The sequence below is a fragment of the Rhinopithecus bieti genome, unplaced genomic scaffold, assembly GCF_001698545.2.
Source record: "Rhinopithecus bieti isolate Rb0 unplaced genomic scaffold, ASM169854v2 scaffold_4475, whole genome shotgun sequence".
NCBI classification, from domain to species: domain Eukaryota; kingdom Metazoa; phylum Chordata; class Mammalia; order Primates; family Cercopithecidae; genus Rhinopithecus; species Rhinopithecus bieti.
Genome location: NW_016804399.1, coordinates 365,996 through 390,850, shown reverse-complemented (window position 1 = coordinate 390,850; position 24,855 = coordinate 365,996). Strand labels below are relative to the sequence as shown.

Here is a 24,855-nt window from a genome sequence, read left to right as displayed (position 1 = left end):
CCCAGAGCCCCCCCAGAGGCAGGCGGGCAGGCACAGGCCCTGGAGCCTCCACTGGGCTGATGGGAAACCTGGCTCACTTCAGGCACTCGTGGGCAGCTTTGGAGCTGCAAGTGATCTAGAGAAAGCCACATCAAAACTACCTAAGAACAAGAGCCAGCTGCCTCTCTACAGCTCCAAGCCGCAGTTTCCCCATGTGCAAATACATGGGCTGCATCTGACAATGTCTAAAATCCCAGTCAGGGGCCCCTTCCCATGGGCACTGACCCTGGAGCAGTAGGAGAAGCTGTCTGAGCAGAAAGGGATAGACAATGGGGAATACAGATTCCTACATGAAAATCACATGAGGCAAACAGAAGATATTTTTATTAAAGTAAAATAGCTTATTAGGGTCAAAAGACACTATTTGTAAACTATAGAAACATAAGTTGGTAGAAAAACCACCAAATATGAAATTACTCTGAAACTTCTCCTGTAAGGAGAAACCAGGCCAGAAGCATAGTGGGGGAAATATGTGTGCACTGAGACAAAGCCCTCACTAGCCATCAGCCCCTCGCCAGGCCTCTCCAAGGCCAGGTGAGGTCCAGAGTAGGTTGACCGCAGAAGGGGTCTCCAGCCTAGCTCTGGGATCTGCTTCCCTGCCCACCCTTGAGGGCCAGACGTTGGTGACCTCCTAGCTGCAGAATGCACTCATAGGGTATGGCCTCTGGGATTTGAAGATGGCACAGTTCAGCAAGCAGCTTCAGTAGGAACAGACCTCTTCTCAAGGGTCTGTTCATTAACTCCGGTAATCCTGTGAATTAGGCAGAGCATCATGTGGTCATTTGCCTCCATGAGGTGTTATGGAGATTAACTGGAATTAAAGCATTCAGCACAGGGCCTGGCACACATCAAATGCAAAATAAATGCCAGCTGCTATGATTATTGAAACAACCGCAGCCTGAACCCTCTTCTCAGGCTGATGCTCAAATTCAACTGTGGGTCAAAAGAGTTAGTAGGTTTCATCCAGGTGTGCTCCACTGCTCACAACACACCCTCAGATAAATGGATTCACCTTCGTGGGCCTCCTCTGTCCCAGGGGCACACATTCCTGCCCACCTGCTCGGGATCTGTGGGGCTCAAAGAGGCCTGACCTCATTCTTCTGAGCAGTCTAACTGCTCGACAGGAGCAGAGGGTGAGTGGTGACAGTTGGGAGAACAGAGGCTCCAGCAGAGGCCAGCCCAGAGAGGGGAGAGGAGTTGGAGGCAGGAAAGACACTGCCACCCGAGCCCTACTCACGTGCCTTTCTTTGCTCTTCCATCAACTATTCCTGAGTGCCAGCTGAGGGCCAGGCACCCGGAGTGCAGGGTGAGTCAAGCAGGCTGTGCCCTCTTGGAGCTCAAAATTTACTTTCCCAAATATGGGGAGGAATCTGGCTAAGGGTTCCCACTCGTCCCTTGAGTCTCTCCAGCTTGAAGATAAGTCCAACACCTCTGTGCTGTCCATCTGTCACCTGGTACAGGCCAGAGCTACTGACCTCTCAAAAGGGCCTGGAACTGGTTTGTTAACTAGAGAGAGAGCTAAGGTCTCTGAGCAGGAGGCTTGGAGAAGTTACAGCTGAGCCAGGGATCCACCCCCACTTCATACAAGGCTCCTCTCCCAAATGATGACGCCCAGCTGAGCTAGCCCGTCTTCCCCACCAAACCTGACGCTCCGTGGTTCCCAGTGATTATCTGGCAGTTGCCCAAACCACCTAACACCCCCCTGAGGGACTGTCTTCTCTTGGCTTCATTGAAAAAGGTCTTTGTGGGCCTGGCACTCTGCTGGGGCCAGTGATGGAAACCAAGGAATCCAGATCTTGTCCAGTAGATCTTAAAATTTTTGTAATCCGAAGACATACAGGAATAAATCTGTCCTTTTCATGCTTGAGACATAGCAGAGAGAGTGAATTACACAAATGAAACACTGAGAAGTTTGCACAGTTCAACTTTTATTAAAATTAAAGGATGGGAAATTAGAACATGATTCCTGTTAAAATAATACATTTGAGGAAATGTTTCTTCAGCTATCGCTGTAACTGATCAAGCATGTGACAAGTGTCCTTTTACAAGATATACAGTCCCTAACAGCCATGCAGAGAACACCAGATTGAGGATCTTACCTATGCAACATGTTGTATGGGGTGTCAGTGATCAAGTCTGACTGGCTATGACAACCACAGGGACAGAGCACCCACACAGACATACACATTCAGTGTCTTCACTTTTCTTTCAAAGAAAGTATTTTACACATAATATGCAAATTAAACAAAAAGCACAAGGGTCCTCTATTGCCACTGAAAACGAGGGGAGGGAGGACGGGGGAGCAAATAATTTACAATCTCATAACCAAACATGGCACTAGGGCAATTTGATGCTGCAAATGCCACAGTCCTGTGCATTCCTGCCATGGCTGATGCTATATCCATGAGTCACTGAGTCCCATGACGAAGGCTGCACAGGGGCTATGAGGCTGCAATTATCCACTACAGAAGTAATCTCTTTCATTCCCAAATGCCAGAAGTGCTGCTGGCTCTCCTGTTTGGTCAGTAGAAACACAGCACTGCTGAACATGAGGGCTTAGGACTCTAAATAGTGCAAATGCTTAAAAAAAAAAATACATTCTAACCTCCTTGCTTCTCCAGGCAAACAGAGCCTTTAAAAACTCCAACTACCTGGAATATGAGTTTGCTCAGCCTCCCAACCTGATCCAGCTAGGTGCAAATGGGGAGCATAGAGGCAATGTAAATGGCACCTGTCCCAACAACAATAATAATAAATTTTAAAAATCATGATGCTACTGGCAGATAAATACACAAACCAGAGCCTGGAGTAGAGACACAGCTCAGGAAGTAAGTTGTAAGTGTCGTGTGAGCACCTGCAAAGCACATGCTTAACACATGGGGATCATGAGGACTGACCCCTCTTCTAAAGGTCAGAGACAAGATGCTCCCAAAAAGGGCATCATCCAGCAGCAAAGGCCTCAAGCTATTGGAAGCTTCAGATGAACAAGGAGATACAAGAGAATAAGGAATGGTCAGCTGGACCTAGGACACTATGGGAGTGTATGCTGGGGGGCAGGCCTTTCCCTGAGGCTTCTCCATGCCACAGGGTGCCAGCCTCAGTGCCCGTCAGTGGCAGCCACCATGAGACAGCCCAGCCTCACCCCCACAGAAAGCAGACTCCAAAAAAACACACACACACAATCAGTACAGATGGGCAAGAGCTGAGTCGAACATAACATTAGTCCCTAGCAATTCAAGAAACACCAGCGACTGTGTTTTAAAATTCAGCAGACTCCCTTGAATATGGTATTTAAAAAAAAAAAAAAAAAAGGCTCATCTACCTGGAGCTACTGAAAAATATGCTTCTGGAGGGTGAGAAACAAAAGGAAGAGAGCTACAGGCATGGACTATGTTTGAGAGTGAATGATGCAAAGAACATAACGCATCATCATGGACAATAAAAAGCGATTCAAACATCTTGAAAAAAATATCTTATAAAAATATCTACATTAAAATTTTAGCCTAAAAGCTACAGCTTCAATTTTATAAAAAGGCAATCTTTGAAAGGATCTGGCTCAGAAATATACAAACATTACACAACAGATATCAAAGTAAGACAGCTCAAAAAGCATCTTAGGGGATATTGCAACTGGCTTGTCAGGAAATAGAATTAAGTATTCTTATTGCATAGCAGAAAATGAGGTCACTTTCATTTGCATAATACTGCAACTTTGTAGATGGAGAGATGCCATTGGGTACTTACGAGAAATAACTTTGGAATTCAGAATCTGACTTCCACATTGTTCAAATCAGTATCCAGGTGGCGTCTCGGCTGCTTCTAACCTTGGGCCTCAATTCCATTTCACCACCTCAGTCAGATGACAGATACGCCACTGGCAAAGCTGCATTCACAAGCAGCCGTGGCCACCCTAAGTGGGGCAGTAAGAGGCTTCATCTACCATGTGACCAGCACAAACTCGAAAATAGCCTGCTGTGTCCACTGTGGAAGGAGAATCCTACCTGGTAATGAAGAGAGAGCAGGTTTTGGTGGCATCTGTGGGCAGCTGGAGCAGATTGGCTTTGGTGATGACGTACCAGTGTTGTGGTCCCCGTGAGAAAGGACACATGAGGGTGAAATACACATGGCCTCGGCAGCACGCCCAGCAGAGGCAGTGCTTTGTAGGGAGGGAGACATGAGGCAAAACCAATTGCAAAAATCCAAAAACAGAAAACATGACTGACTAGCTTTCAGTGGAGGGACCCTTCCCTGGAAGATGACACATAAAAAATAGCCTCTCCAGCACGAAAGTCTAGCTTCTCAATGGTGGGGGAGGGACGGGGAATTCACCTGTCATCTGAAATTGAGAGCTTCTGTGAACAGCATACATCAGATCCCAACCCCAACCCCATCCCCATCACACAGACACACCAAAACAAGACTCAAAATTTCCTCAGAGAAGGAGAAAGGACATTTCTCATTCCATCAGCTTCCAGCCCACAGCCAGGTAGAGTTCTGAAGCCACAGTCATCCCCACTTCATAGTGAGACCAGAGTACTCAACTAAAACATGCCTTGCTTCCTTTGGAGACATTTCATCCAGGTCCCCCAAAGCTGGATATTTTAGCCTCTTCTGAAGGCTTCTAAAACTTCTGGGTACCTTGTTGTTCTCCAAGCGTCTTGTTGAAGAAACATGTGCTTAACATCAGAAAGAGAAGTTTTGTCTTTAGGAGAGTTGCACATTTAGGGCACAATAAATACATAGTAAATACACAAAGTGGCCCACTGGCGGGGAAATCTCCAGGGTTTCTAACTGCAGGGGTTGGGGGATGCCAATCTCCTGCAGCACCTGCTTGGAAGTAGCCCAGTCGTATCAGAAGTCCAACATCAGGATTTATAAAGTTCCTTGGCTTCCTGTGGGTGGATTCTCAAAGTAGGGAGGGTGTCCCAGACTGCAAGGTATGAGACTATTCTCCAGACACAAGACTTCCCCTGCTTATGCCAGAAATTCCAGCATGAGCAATTTGCTAGTTTACGAACAGCACAACTTTAAAGTTTTTAAAAGACAAATTACTCCATGCACCCTCAAATGCCCACTCCTCAAGATGCTTGAAGTTCTATCATTCATAATTTTTACCTGTGAATTAGCAAAGCTCTTCCTAAGCTCCCTTTTTAAAACGCAAGCACACCTCAGGAGGCCTCAAACCCAGGGCCCACTGACACCTCCTACCTCACAGGGAAAGCAGTAGTGGGGTTCTTGGGGGTTGGGGAGAGGGTGCACACCCTGGACTAGGGGGAAAGCACAAGAAAAAGAAGACAAGGACATTAGACAGACTTGACCACTGTCACAAAGTGCCAAGGGCCAGCTCTAGTGGTATATTCCTTTGAAGCCATCCAACGTCCATCTGAATCACACACGACTCCATCCAACACAGGCACAAATCTATCTTTGTGTTTGGAGGAGGGTGACCTCTTATTTATCCTCCAAACCAGAACACTTCAGGGAGTAAAACGGGGTGCTGTGAATAATTAAACCTGGATATTAAGTATAAATGGGGACTGTCCCATCCTGGGAAAACCTAAAAGTAGGGCCCTCTCTGAGACCATTACAGGCAGGAACTGAATCCTTACCACTTTGGTTATTGGTTTTTTGTTTTTTTCCTGTTTTTTTGTTTTTGTTTTTGTTTTTTTCAGTGTTACCCGAGGCTTCTCTGAAGAGCTAGTTTTCCCAGCCGAAGAGACATAACATCTCCCAGGCCTGGAATCTATGACATCAAAGACCAATGGCCTAAACCTGAAGACTGGGCGGTTCTCATCGGCTTCCTGTAGGAGAACTCAAGGAAAAACAGCGGGCTGAGAAGCGCAGGGAACCCATTTGTCCCTTATTCTAGCACACAGAGGACACGGTGCAGCTTTGAAAATTCTCTAGTTCTTCTGCAGACAAAGTCACAGTAGTTATAGTATATAAGTGGGCGTGGCCAGGGAACTGCCCCTCTCACTGGTTATTTCTGGACATTCCCAGACTGTCCAACTGGACCTTCGGAAGAAAGCAGCTTTAGTAGTCTCAGGGTCCCCATGGGACAAATCCAGAAGAGAGGTCTCTGTGATTTGATTTTTAACACAGCGAAAGGATCAGTAGTAAAGAAATCCAGTAGACCGTCACACACGCTCACCCCCCAACTTAGAGAAACACCATGTTCTACACACACACACACACACACACACACACACACACACACACATTCCAGGGTCTGTATTGTCCCTGTAGAAACAGCAAAACAAAGCCCAAAGGTGCTGCCTGGGGCTGTCAGGACCCCCTTGCTCAGGGCATAGGCCAGAGCACCTCAGGGGAGCGGGGGTGGGTAATGGTGTCCACACTGCGATGAACAACACCAGTCTGCCAAGTCAGAGGAAAGCGGTTCTCACAGCAGCACAGACCCTCCCAAGGGAGCTGAATCCAGTCACCAAGGTCCAGCTGTTCAGAGTCACAGGCAGCACCCGCTCCTTCCTCCACCTCCTGGCAGTGGGAGTTTGGGTCACAAGGACTTGTGAATCACGGCAACACCTAATAAGAAAAGGGGAGAAAGTTATCATCTTAGCTTCTCCAAAATTACTCAGAGTCCCAGTGAGTTCATGAATCCAAGATATCCTGAGTCACAGCCAAGGGAAATGTGTACAATTTTTATCCTAATATTGAAGTGTCTGTGGACTCAGGCTGCTAGCAGCTGGCCGTTCCCCACTCCAACAGCCAAGTCCCGGCAAGACACTTGAACCTACGAGCACAGTCCCTCAAACACCACTGGCTAGTGGCCTCACCCTGTGTCATCACATGGACTCACTGTGGTGACTCCCGTCCCCAGCCCTAGCACCCAGCCCAACAATGCTCAGTGCCCAGGGGCAGCTACGCAGCTCTAAATTTGAATCATTGTAAGAGAAGTGATGGGTGATTCATCTCTACTTTTAGAAGACACTGGAATGAAGTGCAAAGTACAGTAGGCTGCCTTCATGGGAGCAAGAAAGACTGAATTCCAATCCTAGCTCTGCCACCAGTCAACCTGCACTATGGCCTTTGGCAAGTTCTTTGACCTCTTTATGCTCAGTTCCTACACGAATGTCCTCTAACAGACCCTGCCAGTGTGACAATCTCAACTTTGATAAATGCTCTAGACATGTACGCTGTGTTACTGTTTTAGTCCGGGTGAACCATGCTCAATACCTAACTATAAATCCACGCATGCCCCAGAACCTCACTGTAAGCGACTGAGGCTACATGGCAGATAGTACAGGTTGATTCCGTCAACATCCTTCCAACTTGCTGTCCTTGACTACAGCCACCAGTAAGTTGAAAGCTTGGGTTCCCAGACTGCCTGGCAGTTAGATGTGCCATGTGACCCAGTGCTGGCCAATAAGACTATAAAGGCAAGTGTGCCAGTGTTGCAACGCTGGCTTTGTTCTTGTTGTGACTGGAACGCTCACGCAAGGCCAAGGGGAGGCAGCAGCCCTTGATAAAGCTGGCAGAACAGAAAAGAGAATAGAAACCTGGTTCTTCAATGTCAGTCTGAGCCCCCAGGCCAACCTTGGATTTCTTTCTACTTGAGACAAATACACTCACTTCCTTATTTAGGAAAGTATCTGTCAGGGTTTCTGGTGCCTGTTGCTACACGAAATCCTAACTTACAGGTGTCTCCAGGCAGGATGGTTACTGGAGCCTTATTTTAACATAGTCCCACAACTATAAAATGTTCTGGTTGAAGATGAGATTGACAGAACATGGCTAAAAGCAAGCCAGGATACCCCACTGGAGATATTTTGCTAAGACATCTATTTCCTGTTTATTCCTGGCTAAAGGTGCAGACATAGAAGCTTCGAGGCAGGCAGAACCTGAGTCCAGGTGCCTGGTCTTGACAGCATCTTACTTGAATCTCAGACATCTCTTTCAGAAGGTAGCTTTTGTTTTGAAAGCAGGCTCCTGTGTTGCTTTTCATATAACCTTTATCTTGATTATAAAAGTAATATATTCTCATTATGGGAAATCTGGAAAATGCAGAACACAAAGAAAAAAGCTTTAATCCCTTCACACAAAGAAAACCACCACTGTCTTTTTGGAATACTTTCTAGCATCTAATAATAATCACAATCATTTACTGCATGGTGTCTACTGCCAGGCAGGCATTGTGCTTAGCTCTTCACCAGTATTTCATTCTTCACTGCATTTCATTCTCACAGTACCCTAAAAGGCTTAGTCTAATTTTATTCCCATTTTACAAATAAGACAACAGGGGTTCAGTATGATAGGATATCTGGCCCAGAGACTCAGGGCTAGCGGCAGAGCTGGGATTCAAATTCATATCTGACTCCAATATCCATCTGCAGAAGCAGCAGCAGCTATTCAACCCCCACTCCCGCTACCAGCAATACAGGACTACATGTGTGAGTTCACAAGGTTCATACAACTTTGTATCCTTTTTTAACCTAACAGGCTATTACAAATGTTTTCTCATAACATTAAAAATCCATACACTATACAAATACCCCATAGATTATTAACTATTTCCCTCATGTCAGACATTAAGTAATTCTCAGTTTTTTCCTATCATGAGTAAGGCCCCAATAAATAACTTTGTCCACAAATCTTTGCATTTTGGAGCATTTCCTTAGACTTTAAGATAATAGACTCAGTAAGTGGGTTTGAACATAAAATTGCAGGTTTGCTTGTCTGCTTCCTACCTACTTCTGGAGAGGGCAGACAATGAAGAAAGTGTACATGAAATATTCAGCATATATATGAAATTCTAACCACCTACACTTAACTCTTCCCTCTCATTAAAGCACGCATGGAGTCAAGGGAAGATCCTCACTTGTCTCACTCATCCCAGAACAGAATTACTCCAGGATCAAACTTCTTCTAAAATGTTTTATACTTAGCCAAGAAAAGCATTAAAAGGTGAAAAAAACTCTAAAGGAAGAAAAAAGTTAAAGTCCATTGCAACAGAAGTCTTACGTTGAAAGAATGTGCTGCAAACTCCTTCAAATCTGCACAGCACAATCTTCCTCTGCAGTCAAACAAGATGGAATGACTGACCTTTATAATGCAAAATGGGAATTGGAAGAAGTATGGATTAAAAGAGATAATGACTATCAAATACTTTGGATAATGCTTGGTATGTTCTGTGTGTGCTGGATAAATAATGTTATCTTTATTCCAGGTTCTGGAAAACCAGATACAAGGAACTGAGCTACACTATGGATATATATTTGCTCATCTCCCCATAGAGAGAAATACCAACTCTGACACCACCCCTGCCCCTGCCACTCACCAAACCCCTCACACACACTCCCCAAGAAGAAGCTTCCACACCTGCCTGGTGCCTTACTCTAAGGCTTACCCTGAGCTGGGGTAGCACAAAGGGCATGGACTTAGAACTCTGGGTTTGAACTGACTTTGCCATTTATTAGCTGTGTGGCCTTCAGCAAGTTACTTAAACTCTCCAAACCTCAGTTTCATCATCCATAAAATAAACGGATACAGTCCCATTCAGCCCAAGAGTTGCTGAAAAGATGAGAACAAATGCACACTCTGTTCCTAACACACTGCCCCATGGCACGAAGCCAGCCACCCAGTAAAGGACAGCCATTTGTGATATTGTGATCCAGCCTCAAAGTTTAATTGAGCCTATCTCCTCCAGGAAGGGTTCCCTGGCTTTGCCAGTTCTCACCAGTCTTTTAAGTGCTAAAGCCTGTCTAGTGTATGTCATTTAGAACTAATATATACATCATCTTGTCTTCCCAGTTGTCCAATTCAACTCTGGACAGCAAGAATTGCATCTTATGCCATCTAGGAGCCTGGCACAAAGTAAACCAGGAATGGCAATGAAATTCTAAAATGTCTTGTGACAATTCAGTTCAGTTGGAGTGGCTCGATGGAACAAATGTTATAAATTCTGAGTCTACCTTCAGGTTCACAGGGTCAGGGCAGGGGCAGGGGGTAATAAGTGCTAATTATCAGTATCTATCATGAGCTCAGAATGAAAGAGTGGTAGCCATGTAACAATTACCTGTCATCCCTGGAGGAGGCACTCAGGCCCAAGTTAAGAAAGCTCACATCCCCTCATCCCACTGGCCCACCCACCCCCAGTGGGTTGGAGGCCTCTGGGATGGACATGGAGATGGCACACACTGACCTGCATAGCTCCGCCCCGTGCTCATGTTGGTTGGAAGCAGTGTCCATTTGTCAGTGACAGGATTGTAGTACTCCACCGAAGCCAAGTTGCAGGATCCATCATCCCCTCCAACCACATACAGGAGCCCATTCACTGCACAGACCCCTGGGAGTCAAACAAAAGCCATAGGAGACATCACAGCAGGTGCATCAAGAGATCAGAATTGATCGAGAGACAAATCTGGATAGCCTGGGAGGCTCTTTTCCTCCCTTCATGGTAATACAACGGAGATTTGGCTCCGCAGGTTTGAGTTTGCTAAGTGGAAGAAAACATTGGCAACAGCCACTGGGCTCCAAGGATCCTTCTTCCTAACAAGATCATTTCCCTGACCAGGGAGTCTGATTACTTATAACGTGTATGCCCTCTGCCACACACATACCTACACTATACGTATGTAGAGCATATGGGCACAGACCCCTCTCTACTGGAAAGGTGTACACAGACCTCCTGTGCCAGGCCTGGGCTAGGGAATACAACAATTCAGGGGACTTCATGCATGCTACTACTTCTCTGCTGCTAAGTTTTTCCCTGATAAGCCCTATGTCATATCCACACTGTGTGATGCTGATGGTTATGTCTGTAATCCCTTTACAAGACTGGGATCTACATTCACACACAGCTCCCAGGGATGAGGAACAGCTCCCACCCTGATCTCAGAGTGAGATGGGTTTTGGGCAAGGTCTCATGCAGCAGGGTCTAAGGCGTACGAAAACATAATTAATTATTGCTCATTAAGACTTTCAAAGGCCATAGTCCAATATGTTGTGTGTTTTTCAAAATTAGATTAAGAGATTGGTGATACTCCAAAAAGTAGCAATTATCAGTGTTGCTGAAGGTACTCTCAAATACTGGTGAGACGATAAAATGGACACCTTCCTGGATGGCATCTAAAATACATGTGCTCCCTCTAATTAAAAAAGTCCACTTCTGGCCAGGCACAGTGGCTCACACCCATAATCCCAGCACTTTGGGAGGCCAAGGCAGATGGATTACTTGAGCCCAGGAGTTCAAGAGCAACCTGGGCAACACGGTGAAACCCTGTCTCTACAAAAAATACAAAAATTAGCCAGATGTGATAGCGTATACCTGTGGTCCCAACTACTCAGGAGGCTGAGGTGGGAGGATCTCTTGAGCCCAGGAGGCAGAGTTGCAGAGCCAAGATTATGCCACTGCAATCTAGCCTGAGAGAGCGAGACCCTGTCTCAAAAAAAAAATCCATTTCTGGCCTTTTATTCTAAAGAAATAATTTTAAATGTGTGCACTGATTTAGCTATAAAGACCGTTTATAATAACTAAAGTATTACTTATAGTATAGAAAAGATGGAAATAACCTGTGTCCAATAGTAGATTGCTTAAATTATGATATAGTCATTTAAAATAATATTATATAAGTTTAGTGTTGTAATAAGATATTCATGAGAGATTGTAAAGTGAGTTTTTTTTAAAAAAAAGGTTACAAAATAGTGTTATAGTGTAATTCCATTTTGTTATTAAAATATAAATATCTATGCATGAATTTTATGCAAACACACATTTACATCTAAACTGAATTCCCAGGTTCTAGATAGACTAGCTGCCTTAAGGGTCCTGTAATTCTTTGCTCATGTGGCTTAAAGCCAAATGAGAACTTCTATCACAGCAGGCTTAGGCAACAAGTAAATTAATAAACATCCCCTCAGCCCCTGTTTACACTTCCAAGTCAGACACGAATGGGCTTAGCAAACAGGTAATATGAGAATAATGAAAATGGATCTGCCTGAAAGTCACCTGTGTGTCTTTCCAGCCTGGGAAGTTGGGCTAAGCCAACACTTTCCTAGAGCAAAGAGGCATAAAGGTATACTGACACAGTACACAACCCACAAGGCAAAGCTCAAAAAGGAAATAGCTTAAAAGGGGCCTCATGCTCCAGGAAATATAAACCTAAATACTCTACAGTAAATCATTCCTACAGGAAGGCGTAGGAGACAAGAAGGAAAGGAGAGACAGGAATACAAAGAAAGCAGTAAGGAAAGGAGAACTGATCAAGGGTCCAACTGTCCCTGCAAGGAAGGAGACTGGTTTCAAGTAGGAAGTGAGAGGTTCTCCTAGCCAGGCACTGGCAAAGAAAAGATAGAACCAAGTGCCACTGTCTGGCCCTTGTCCACAGAGCCCTGTGCTTAGCTACCTACCAAAGCTGTCGGGCAGGGGGTACTGACGGCAACCAGAGGACTTTTCCAGGTCTGTGCTCATCCGTGTGCGGTAAAAGTCATCACCCTTCATTGGGGAGGAAGGGGATCCTCTGCATCTAGGTTGCAGGATCTGCAGCTAGCTTTTGGGGTCTCAATTTCTCCCCTCCTCTAACCGAGAGCCCACCTGGAAAATGGACACTCCCTGTTCAGGATATACACTCAGCTCCAGACCCTGGGAATCTCCCTGCTGTTTAGATCCAGTGTCTTCAGGGGAAAAAGGCACACGACCCCCAAAGGGGAGATGGAGAGAGCAGTCATTACCTGCATTGCGCCGGCACATGTTCATGTCTGCCACTTGCTTCCAGGTATTTGTTCCAGGATCGTAAACCTCAACGCTCTTCCTCACCAAAGGCCCATCATGCCCACCTGTGGCGTACAGCTGTCCACTAAGCACTCCAACCCCTGAAAGGCAGAGCACAGTGTCCCAGCCTCAGGCTGGCTACAGTAACCAGAAATCAGGAGGCCTGGGGTCCAGTCCTGGACAGCCCTGACCAGTGAGGGGACTTGGGGAGTGCCATTTTGTCTCCCTGGACCTCAGTGTCCTCATCTGTAAAACAAATATAATGACACCCTACTTGCCTCCTCATAAGACTCACAACCTCAAAACTTTGAAGTATAAAGCAAATGTGACCCAAATTCTGTTTTGAAAAAACATAAATATATACATACATATATACATACAGGGGACAATGTTCATAAGCAAAGAAAAAAAGACAAAAAATACTGAAAGAAATCCATTAAAATATTAAGAATAATTATTTCTGAGTGGTAAATTACATTCATTTTCCTTTTTTGCCTATCTATATTGCCTAGTTTTCCTACAATGTTGTATTACTTACTCATCCTTATATTAGTTGATTAAAAGAGTTAAAATTGAAACTAGCCACACAGCAAAAGTGCTGAATTTTTTTTTTTTTTTTTTTTTTTTTTTTTTTTTGAGACGGAGTCTCGCTCTGCCGCCCAGGCTGGAGTGCAGTGGCCAGATCTCAGCTCACTGCAAGCTCCGCCTCCCAGGTTTACGCGATTCTCCTGCCTCAGCCTCCCGAGTAGCTGGGACTACAGGCGCCCGCCACCTCGCCTGGCTAGTTTTTTTTTTTTTGTATTTTTTAGTAGAGACGGGGTTTCACCGTATTAGCCAGGATGGTCTCGATCTCCTGACCTCGTGATCCGCCCGTCTCGGCCTCCCAAAGTGCTGGGATTACAGGCTTGAGCCACCGCGCCCGGCCTGAAATTATTATTAAGGAGGCCTCCCTGCTGGTCATGTAAGCAGAAGCTGACCTTTCTGCCCACTTCTCTCCTCCTGTACTGCAGAGGGCATTATTAGATCACTAACCATGTGGATCGGCCTGAGCTGAGTGCTAGAATTGCTTCGTTTACAAGTTTTACTATAATCTTTTAAAATCCTTTTATACAACAAGAAGATGAAAGCCATAAAGAAGGAAGACAGCACAGTATCTAGAAAGTGCAACTGACCTGGTAGCTAGGACACCTGTGTTCCGGACTTGCCTCTCTGACTTGCTCACTGGGTGACCCTTCCCCTTTCTGGGCCTCAGTTTCCCTATTTGTAAAGGGAAAGAGTTGTACTAGATCAGTAGTTCCCATGGACCACAGACTACTCCACTCCGTGGGGAGGCTGCATCTCAATCGACTGGGAAGCTTTTTGAAAGATAGATTCCACACTGGTCAGGAGTCAGAAAAAGTTCCTCAGGTGACTGGGATGTGCAGCCAGGTTTCAGACCCAAGAACCAGACTTGTAGACTATAACTCTATATGGATGAGGACTGTTTTTACCTTGTCCTCGTCTGCTTCCCTGTGTCCCACGGCAGTAGGTTCTCAAGAGATATTGCTTGAATGACAAAAACATAAATTAATAAAATCCCTCCCAGCAATTATGTGGGTATGCTAGTGGCTCCCAGCAGTTGCTCTAAACTAACAGCAGATGGTGCTGTCGGATCAACAATGGCTCTCTCTAACTGACAGGTTTAATAAAATTAGTTGAGTTCCAAAGCTGCCTCACCTTCCTTTCCTCCATGCTCAGCAGGAACACGCATTCCCTGAGAGATGGCCTCTTTTTCCCCTAACCATCTGGTAGCATTGCCCACACCCTGCTGAGGAAGCGAGCTGCCTTTCAGGCACTCAGGCAACTCTGCCTCTGCCCTAGTGCAGCCTCATCCATAAACATTCATGCAGCGGCGTCCTGGACCTAGAGCCACAGGGGTTCCTGGCACCTCAAAGGGCCTCAGGCAGCCAAAGGCCAGGGCCTTTGGTCTCTAGATCTTCAGCCAACAAGAACACCCACCTTGATAAGCATGTGGGTTCCCAACTCCAGAGGTGAGACTTGCCCAAATCTTACGAAAGTGAAGCACTGAAGAAAGGTTGACCTGGGAGTCTGAGGCCAGGGCTCTGACAGTAACCTCAGGAAAAAGGCTTGGTTTTGATTTCCTAAATCAAGGTCAGTGTGCCTCCCAGGGACACTGGACTCCCAGGCAACAGACGTGTCACCCTCCAGGTCCTCCAGTGTAGGTAAGAGACAGGAATAGGGCCAGGTGATGTCCACCCAGCAATAACCATTCCAGCAGCTTGGCAGAGACAAAGCAGCTGTAGTCTCCAAAGGCGGCTCCCTCCACAGAGACAAGCCTGAGCTTCCTAACGCAGGTCTGCCCTCGCGGCTTCACGCCTGGCTGCCTCCCCAGGCTTTCGGCCCTAGGAGCAGTCACGCATCTCAGGGTGTGCTGCCCCAGGCATGCTGAGCTCTCACCCCTTACGTCACAACAGAGGATTTCTAGGGAGTACGAAGAAGACTCTACCAAAACTTTAGAAACCAAAATTTCTAAAAGAGGTTTACGACAGGAAAAGAATCATGGGATTTGTGGATTGACTTGGTTCTTAGGGAACATCTACTACAACCCTACAACCCACTCATTTCACATAAAAGGAATTAGAGGCCAGAATAAGGGAAGGGATTTGCCCAGGGAAGGTCATATGGCAAATGAGAGCAGACCCAGCACCAAGTCCCGGGCCTCCTGACTTCCAGGCAATGGCTCCACATTCAGGAAGGGCCAACCTGTCAGAATCAGCAGAGACAAAATTGCCTAAAATAGCACTCCAAACACAAACACTTCTTAAATGGCATCATGCAGATTTTATTTTGAAACCAGTGAGCACACAAAGGCTCTTTAAAATATTAAAATAGCGTACTTTTTAAAGAATGCTGAGGAAGTGGTCATATGTTTGGTACTATAAAATGAGATCACAACTCAATCTCCAAAAATACACACAAAAAAAGAGAGAGAGAGAGAAAGGAATAACATTGTGGGAATGTGGCTACCCTTCTCAGAAGTCACACAGCCTTCCCGCCAGGATCAGATTGGTAATCAGTCACCACTGACCACAGGAACCAGCAATAAAGAGCCAGCGGACTGATGCCTCTGTCTGCCCTCAGACCCTTCCCTTTGGGCCTCTAAGACAATGGATGGGAAGACAAAGCAGGGGAGAAGGGGTTGTTGCTCCGCTTCCTGAAAAATCCCAAAGGACCATAGACCTTCTGGTTTTCTGACAAGAAGTAGAAGTGGAAAACCTTTTGGAAAGTCATTTTCTTCCCATGTTGGGGAATGCGTTGAACTGAGGAAAAGTGGCAGTAGGGGACATAAGTTATCTCCAAACATGAACACTAATAGCTTGGCTTTCAATCCCAGACAGGCAAGCTCAGCTTTGTCAACTGAAGACTTGTCCTACTACTTCAGAGGAATAAGACTGATAATTTAGGGATTTAAAAAACTAACTTTGGAGTCAGCATTACTAATTATATGACCTTGGGCAAATTACTCAACCACTGGCAGCCTTCCTTTCTAAATCTGATAAGTGGAATTCATATTGTATCCACATTGTAGGGCTGCAGTGAGGATTAAATGGATTGAGGCATAAAAAGTACTTGTTAGGACAGTGCCTGGCACATAGTAAGCCTTCACTTTCAAAAGATGTAAACACCTTCATAGAAACATAAGCGATGATGAGGAGCGTATTATCTCATCCATTCTCTGGTGATCCCCCAGGAAAGGTTAACTTATAAGTGCTGTGTCTAGCTGCAAAGGTGCTAGTGGGATTATATACAGCAAAACGAAAGAAGGAGGAGGTAAAATAAAATGTTAGGTTGTTGAACCAATACCCACTTGTGACTGACTAAAGAAATCACATATTACACAAACAAATGGAAAAACATCCCATACTCATGGATTGGAAGAATCAATGTCATTAAAATGACCATATTCCCTGAAGGAATCTACAGATTCAACACAATTCCTATCAAACTGTCAACATCGTTCTTCATAGAATTAGAATAAACAATCCTAAAGTTTATGTAGAACCAAAAAAGAGCCTGAATAGCCAAAGCCAATCTTAACCAAAAAGAACAAAGCCAGAAGTATCACATTACCTGACTTCAAATTATATTACAAGGCTATGGTAACTAAAACAGCATGGTACTGGTACAAAAATAGACACAGAGATCAATGGAACAGAATAGAGAACCCAGAAACAAAGCCACATACTTAAAACAAGCTGATCTTCAAAAAAATCAACAAAAATAAAAAAATAGGGAAAAGAAACTCTGTTCAATAAATGGTGCAGTATGTGGTTAGCCGCATACACAAGAATGAAACTAGACCTCTGTCTCTTACCATATACAAAAATTAACTGAAGATGGATTAAAGACTTAAATGTAAGACCTGAAACTATAAAAGTCCTAGAAGAAAACCTAGGAAAAACTCTTCAGGGCATTGGCCTAGGCAAAGAATTTATGACTAAGATGCCAACAGCAAGTGCAACAAAAACAAAAATAGGCAAATGGAACTTAATTAAGCAAACAAAAAAAAGGCTTCTGCACAGCATAAGAAATAATCAACAGAGTAAAACAGTCAACCCACAGAATGGGAGAAAATATTTGCAAATTATGCCCTCAACAAAGGACTAATGTCCAGAATATACAAGGAACTCCAACAACTCAACAAGGAAAAAACAACCCCATTAATAAGCAGGCAAAGGATATACATACAGACATTTCTCAAAATAAGGCATGCCAGTGACCAATAATCATATGAAAAACTGCTTAACATCTGATGATTATCATCAGAAAAAGGAAGATTAAAACCACAATGAGATATCATCTTATACTTGTCAGACGGCTATTAAAAAGTCAAAAAAGGCCGGGTGCAGTGGCTCACACCTGCAATCCCAGCGCTCTGGGAGGCCGAGGTGGATGGATCACGAGGTCAGGAGATCGAGACCATCCCGGCTACCATGGTGAAACCCCATCTCTACTACAAATACAAAAAATTAGTGGGGCATGGTGGTGGGTGCCTGTAGTCCTTGCTACTCAGGAGGCTGAGGCAGAAGAATGGCGTGAACCCAGGAGGTGGAGCTTGCAGGGAGGCGGAGCTTGCAGTGAGCCAAGATGGCACCACTGCACTCCAGCCTGGGCAACAGAGTGAGACTCCATCTCAAAAAAAAAAAAAAAAAAGACGTTAGCATGGTTGCAGAGAAAAGAGTATGCTTATACACTGTTGTGGAAATATAAATTAATACAACCTCTATGGAAAAACAGTATGGGGATTTCTCAAAGAACTCAAAATATAACTACCATTTGACCCAGCAATCCCACTACTGGGTATCTATGCAAAGGAAAAGAAATCATTATACTAAAAAGACATGTACAGTTGTTATATTTAAAACAGCACTATTGACAACAGCAAAGTTATATAATCAATCTAAGTATCCATCAATGGTTGATTAAAGAAAATACAGTATGTATACACCATGGAATCTTATGCAGCCAAAGAAAGAGTGAAATTATGTCCTTTGCGGCAACATGGATGGAGCTGGAAGCCATAATCCTAAGTGAGATAACCCAGAAACAGAAAATCAAATACCATTTTCTCACTTATATGTACAGGCTAAATAATGGGTATACATGGACATAAAGATGAGAACAATAGACACTGGAGATTCCAAAAGGGATGAGGCTGGAAGGAGGGTGAAGGTTGAAAAATTATCCATTAGGTACAATGGTCACTATTTGGGTGATGGGTACACTAGAAACCCAAACCCGACCGTTATGCAGTATATCCATGTAACAAACCTGCACATGTACCCTCCGAATCTAAAATGAAACAAATAAAAAAAAAAAGTAAAGACCCACTTGTTAGCAAATCAGACACAGCCAGCATCCCGAAGTTCTCCCATACCTGCGCCACTGCGACGGGTGCTCATGTCCGCCACGTATATCCACTCATTGGTCGCTGGGTTGTACTGCTCCACAGTGCTCAGACACTGGCGGGAAGCTCCATCATAACCCCCAACAGCATATAGCTTCCCTGCAACAGACAAAGTGGCTGAGTGTGGTGCCAGAGACACTGGCATGAAACCAGAGCTCAGCTAAAACCCTATCTGCAACCAACTGGGGCACCCTTACCTCAGAATTCTGTTCCCTCTTTCTCCAGGGGACCACCAACTTACTCCTCAACCAAGCAAAGCATCCTTCACATTTCTTCACATATTCTACTTGCTCTTAAGCCGTGAGCTCCTTAGAAGCAAACACTGAACATTCTAAATAAGTACCCCCAAATACCCAGCCCAAAGCTATGGCCTGGCACCACTGGGGCTCAACATAATCTTGCTGGTGAATTAGGTTAAATTTTCTCTAGAACAAGACACCAGCACTGGATAGATGGAAAGCTAGAAGGCCCCCAGCTATACGCAGGCAGACCACCTTTCTGGCTAAAGGCTTGAAATAGCAGATGAAATAAATATGGAAAAATCTTCTTCAATGAGAACCCAAAACCTGTCTTAGCCATTGTCTCTACCCCTTCCACAACCCTGGCAGGTACAATGTGTGAATGGAGTGTTCTTTGTGCACTGTGGGCCAGGGTGGCTGGAATTTTTCTGCAGACTACCCTGTGATCTCTGAGCCATACACAAGAGCCCTGAGGTGCCGTCATCTACTTTTAAATTAAAATACCATTAAGCTGCTACCCAAGAGTATCATTTCTGCCTGGGGCTGAGAGCTGACAGTGAGGTTGGACACAGGAGGAAACATTTGGCATTTGAGCTATCCCAAAGCAGAAATTCAAACATTCTGGGTTTAAAATTTAGTCTTAAAATGCAATGGGATGGTCTCTTCTGTGGGAACAGAGGGAGGAGTCACACTAGTTGTAGACTAAATAAACATTGCCAAATGCAAATCCATTTAACAGGATTACTTGGTAGATTTTTTGGTCATATGTGCTTTCTTGATGGATAGACACCAAGAATACTACTAGTATTTGAAAATCCGCAATTATTTTAAGTTAGAAAGATTCTCAGGCTCAAACCTATACTCTGCTACCAGAACTACTGCTGTATTACCAAATGTAAAAATGTTTTTCTTCTATCATCATCGAGCCTGGCTTTGTTTTCTGCCCCAGAGTCCTCTCAATTGACCCATCTAGAAGAAAGAAACACACCCTCCTCAGTTCTGCAAGCACCAAAGTCAAAATTTTTTAAAAACCTGACTAAGCAGCTCTTCTATGGTCCAGGCTACTTGTACGGTGTGTGCTGGTTCAGATACGACAATCTCCATAGCACACTCTCCGCTCTCTTGGGGAGCTTCTGCCTATACTCTGATCCACACAGGCTTTTCCTAAATAGCTATTCTTCGAGGCAGCCAGTAGCAAATTATTGCGATTTCCTCCATTTTTTTTTCAGTGTCATTCAAACTGTATAGCCATGGTAATGAGATGATGAAAGGGAGGAGAGGAAGCCAGACAGTGCAGAGAGCTGTCTCGTCAAGGCCACAGTGAAGCAGAGTCCACTTAAGTTCCTCCCTCAACATTCTCACCGCAGCTGTAAATTGGACTCTGCTGCCCCAGGGTGTCCACAGCCGAAAGAGCTTCAGATTCAGGAGGGGCAGAAGAAACAAATTCCCAGCCTGTCTTCCATGTCAACAGGGCGTGCTAAAAGACAGCACTTCTTCCACATGCAGAACATGCTCACAAAAGCCTTTGTCAAGGGGAATATTTTAAATTACCACCATTATGGCACCTCCTCTAACCCCCATCAACCATTCCATCTGCATCAGCTGAAAAAATATGCACTCAAGGTTGTTCCTTGAGTCTATTAACAGGGATTTGCTATTTTTAACCCCTACTCTATTGTTTGATATTCCTGGCTAAGGAACAAGAGAAGAAATGAGAAGGTGGCTAGACAAAGCACTTATACTTGGCAGACAAATCAATTTCTGTTCCACCAAGAGAATGAGATTGCAAGACACAATTGACCTTGGAAGGAGGACAAAATCCTTGCCCTCACAAAGATGACTTATTTAGTATGTTAGAATAGTATACCTTTAAATGAAAACTTAAATTACACAATACCAGTGCAGACTGAGAAATACAGTGCGAGAAAAGAATATTTCTATTAATGTCTAACTCGCTGAATGTTACGCTGTCCCCAGGACACATTTGTGTTTGCATGTGTATTCTTGAGTATGTACATGAGAGATGAAATGTCTGCACACGTCTGAATGAACAGATATTCCATCTAAATTCCCACACTAGCACAGGTTGATGAATCAGTGTTGTCCTGCAAATAACATTTTAGTTCAAGTAATAGTCTATGCTTTAGTACCTAACTCAGAGGAGTGATCTCAGGAATAAACCAAGGTAGAGGAAGCACCAAGCAGGATGCTGGACCCAGGACAAGGCCTGTGGGCCGGATAGGCCTGGCCACCGGCCACTGCACCTCCTTACCCTCCACAACGCCCACACCCACACTGCTCCGCCGCGTGTTCATCGGGGCCACAAAGAACCACTCGTTGGTCTTGTAGCTGTAGGCTTCCACCGATGCTAGGCCTGGGAGACAAGAGACTCATGAGACTTCCATGGCACCAGGCCTCACCCTGCTGTGTAAGAAGCGGTGAGGATGGGGGAGGAGTCCAAATGCAGGGGCTGGAAACCTAAACGTATGGCTCGGTGCCACCCCTGAATCACCATGCGGCCTGTGGCGACTCCCTCAAACACATCTGCAGTGTCTACCTGCGGGGACTATTAAGACTTGACCCAGAGAGTGGGCTGTGAAAGGACAGGGGGTGTGTCTGAAATGCATGGCAAACGTAGATCATAAAAACTGCAGAGTGAGATACTTTGATTCCAAGTAGTCACCTGAGGTAGCCTCACTGAACACCTATTCCAATCCCCTTTCCCCCAACTTCCTCTATCTTAGCAGTGGAAAGCTAAACACTTGCTTTCCAAGACTCCCTCGCAGCTAGGGGTGACCAAGTCAATGAGACCTAAGCAGAAGTCTACGGGGATTTCAGAAACGGCCTTTGCTTTTCTGATATAGATACCATTCCCCGCTGGAACACAAATGTGTTGGCTGGAGGTATAACAGCCATCTCATGATCATGAGAAAAAGGCCAAGAAAATCTTAAAGAATGTGGTCTCAATGTCCATGAGCCACTGGACCAACTCAGCCACTGCTAACCTCTAGGCTTCTTGTTTCACGAGTAAAGCAAAATCCCTCATGTTTTAAGGCACAGTTTAATCAGGGTCTCTACTTATAGCCAAAAGTAATTCCCAAAAGAAACAATGCACCACTACCCTTTCGTTCTCTTTGCCCCACTCACTAAAGGCAGCCTCCAGAGGGGCTAAAGCCCTGGAATTATATGAGTGAGGCAAAGAGAAGGCTAAGAAAGATCCCCAAATTGTGAAGATACAAATAAAAATTCAGAGAAGTAAAAAACACTGCTTTTCCCCTCCCTGGGGGCCAAAGGATATCATATTAGTTTAATAGAGCTACTGTCTACTGAGACACCTACCTGGCAGTATGAGCAGAGATGAGATCACCTCTCTGAGTTTATGTCAACTAATGGTTTCGGGTTGAAATTTTGAAGCTAGATAGAGTCCAGAGGCAAGAAGGCTCACCTATGGTGAAAAAGCCTGGCAAAGCTTCAGTGGGGTAGTAGAAAGGGCAACAGAAAAAAATGGGCAGCCTGGCCCACTGCGTGACCTGAGCCAGGTTTCTTCCAAGTGCTGAACTCAGCTCCCTCATCTGTCTGGCAGAGGATTCAAACTGGAGGCCTGAGGCACCCCCCAGCTAAGCATGCTTTCCTTCTAAGTCTCATCTTCTGAGTAAATAGGTTCCCAGACACTGAAAAGTAGGAAAGAGACTCTTCTGAGTCCTAGAAAGCCTAGTACATGGGCAGTTACATATTCTGTGTGGAAGAAGGCCTGGCTCTTCCCCTGAAAGCTGGATGAGGCAGAAGGGTGGGTATCTCCCTGGGGCAGTAGCTACAAATGGACAGAAAGTTGGACCAGAACTGGCTGAGTAAAACAGGGTTTCATGGAGGGTGTGTCCCAGGCTAGGAGGGGTTGGGAACACACCCTGAACCTACCAGTACTGCCATCAAAGCCTCCCACCGCGTAGAGCAAGTCATTGAGCACCGCTGCGCCCAGCGTGCTCCGGCGCTCCTGCATGCTGGCAATGGATGTCCACTGGTCCTTCACGCCGTCATACACATCCACTGTCCGCACCCGCAGTGAGCCATTAAACCCTCCCACGGCATACACGTGGCCAGCCATGAACACCACACCTGAGGCACAGGAAACCAAGACATCAAGGTCAGGTCAGGCACATGACTGCTCAAGTTGATGGATGACAATGGAGGAGCAAGACAGATACAGGAGAAGTCACCACCGAAGATACTTTAGATATCTGCCAGTCATTATGGGATTCACTGGATTTCTTTCCTACTTGCTTTTCTAATTTCGTCTGACTCAAGTAAACACTTGAATCAGCTTTAACTCCCCAAGCTCATGAGAACTGACCCCAAAAGAGCCAAAAACTGTGCAAGTGGCCGGGCGTGGTGGCTCACGCCTGTAATCCCAGTACTTTGGGAAGCCAAGGTGGGTGGATCACCTGAAGTCAGGAGTTCAAGACCAGCCTAGCCAACATGGTGAAACCCGTCTCTACTAAAAATGCAAATATTCGCCAGGCATGGTGGTGCGTGCCTGTAATCCCAGCTACTTGGAAGGCTGAGGTGAGAGAATCACTTGAACCCAGGAGGCGGCAGTTGCAGTAAGCCGAGATCATGACGCTGCACTCCAACCTGGGTGACAGAGCAAGACTCTGTCTTAAAACAAGAACAAAAAAAGAAAAGAAAAGAAAAAAAGAAAAAAAACTGTGCAAGAGGGAAAAGAATAGGAGCCTGAAATGCACAGATGCTTGAGGAAACAAGGAGTAGCTCACAACTTCTGGTACGGAGTGGGGACCAGCAGGGGAAAAACAGCTTGCAGAACTGGGAGGCTGCTCACCTGCTCTGCATCTTCTGGAGGGAAGCTCAGCAATCTGATCCCACCGGTCCTCCTCGAAATCATAGCACTCCACACTGCGGATTGCCTTGGGTGCCTGGCCGCCAACCACAATCATGACCTCCAGAGAGACAAGTGGACATTAGTGGGGTCTCCCCAAAATCTGGATTTATGGTATCCCTGGTACTTCCACATGGCTTATCGCCCAGGGTCTGTGGATGATCCGAGATGCCAGTTTACAGAGCTACATACATGGAGATGCTGCCCCTAGTCACCAACAGGTATGAGTATTCAAGAAAAGTCTAACAAGCATCTTCCCACAGAAACACAATCATAAGTTCTGTTTCCCAAATGCCCCACTCAGGGCTATCTTGTGGGTGTGTGAAGCCACGTAGGGCATCATCTGTAATCTCAGTGTCCTCAAGATTGGGAATGGGAGGTGCTAAATCTTATATCAAAACAAACTCAAATATACTTTGAAAAAGAGTGCAGAATTTGGATGTATTTTTTAAACTATTATTCAAAAGTATTTCTGAATGCCTAGAATGTAGGGTGCACTTATGCACTGCAGTATAGAAAAAAATTGTGAAAAACTCCTGTGAGGTGGTTATTACAAAAGTTATTAAACTGATGATGTTCTGAAAACTAGTGCTAGCAGTCCTATTTCCACAAGTAAGGTAGTAGCTGCCACTGCCAGGCACCATGTGAAATGTGTTGTCATTTACTTGTCACCACAGCTGTGAGGTAGATATCATCATCCACATTGACAGATAGGAAAGTAAAGCTCAGAGATCACATTAAGTGGCCCAAGGTCACACAGCTAGGAATGTAGGCAGAGACTGAAATCCAAGTCTATCTGACAGAGGGTGAGGCCAGCCACCCCCGCACCTCCTGCTCTAGAGACAGGATCCAAGCAAACACAGCTTGTTGCATCTGTGTTTGTCAAAACGCAGGTCACTTTCCATTAGTAAGTCATGAAATCAATTTAATGGATTATGACCAGCATATATATTTTTAAAAGTACAGAAAATATGATAACAAGAATATTATT

General features: G+C 45.1%; 1 protein-coding gene across 5 annotated transcripts in view; it reads right to left on the bottom strand.

The window, feature by feature from the left end:
• Positions 1 to 1,954: 1,954 nt before the first annotated feature.
• Positions 1,955 to 24,855, bottom strand: part of KLHL3 (kelch like family member 3) — a 295,050-nt gene continuing 272,149 nt past the window's right edge. For 4 of the 5 annotated variants that reach the window (XM_017867838.1, XM_017867839.1, XM_017867841.1 and 1 more), the window contains 7 exons: positions 23,808 to 23,925; positions 22,889 to 23,086; positions 21,246 to 21,347; positions 18,705 to 18,833; positions 12,727 to 12,867; positions 10,199 to 10,342; positions 1,955 to 6,582 (listed from right to left, as the gene is read on the bottom strand). In XM_017867838.1, coding sequence (XP_017723327.1) covers positions 6,554 to 6,582; positions 10,199 to 10,342; positions 12,727 to 12,867; positions 18,705 to 18,833; positions 21,246 to 21,347; positions 22,889 to 23,086; positions 23,808 to 23,925 — 861 coding nt within the window. In that variant the 3' untranslated portion in view covers positions 1,955 to 6,553. Of the gene's footprint in view, positions 6,583 to 7,933; positions 8,052 to 10,198; positions 10,343 to 12,726; positions 12,868 to 18,704; positions 18,834 to 21,245; positions 21,348 to 22,888; positions 23,087 to 23,807; positions 23,926 to 24,855 lie in introns of all 5 variants that reach the window. The other variant, XR_001884624.1, reaches the window with a different exon arrangement.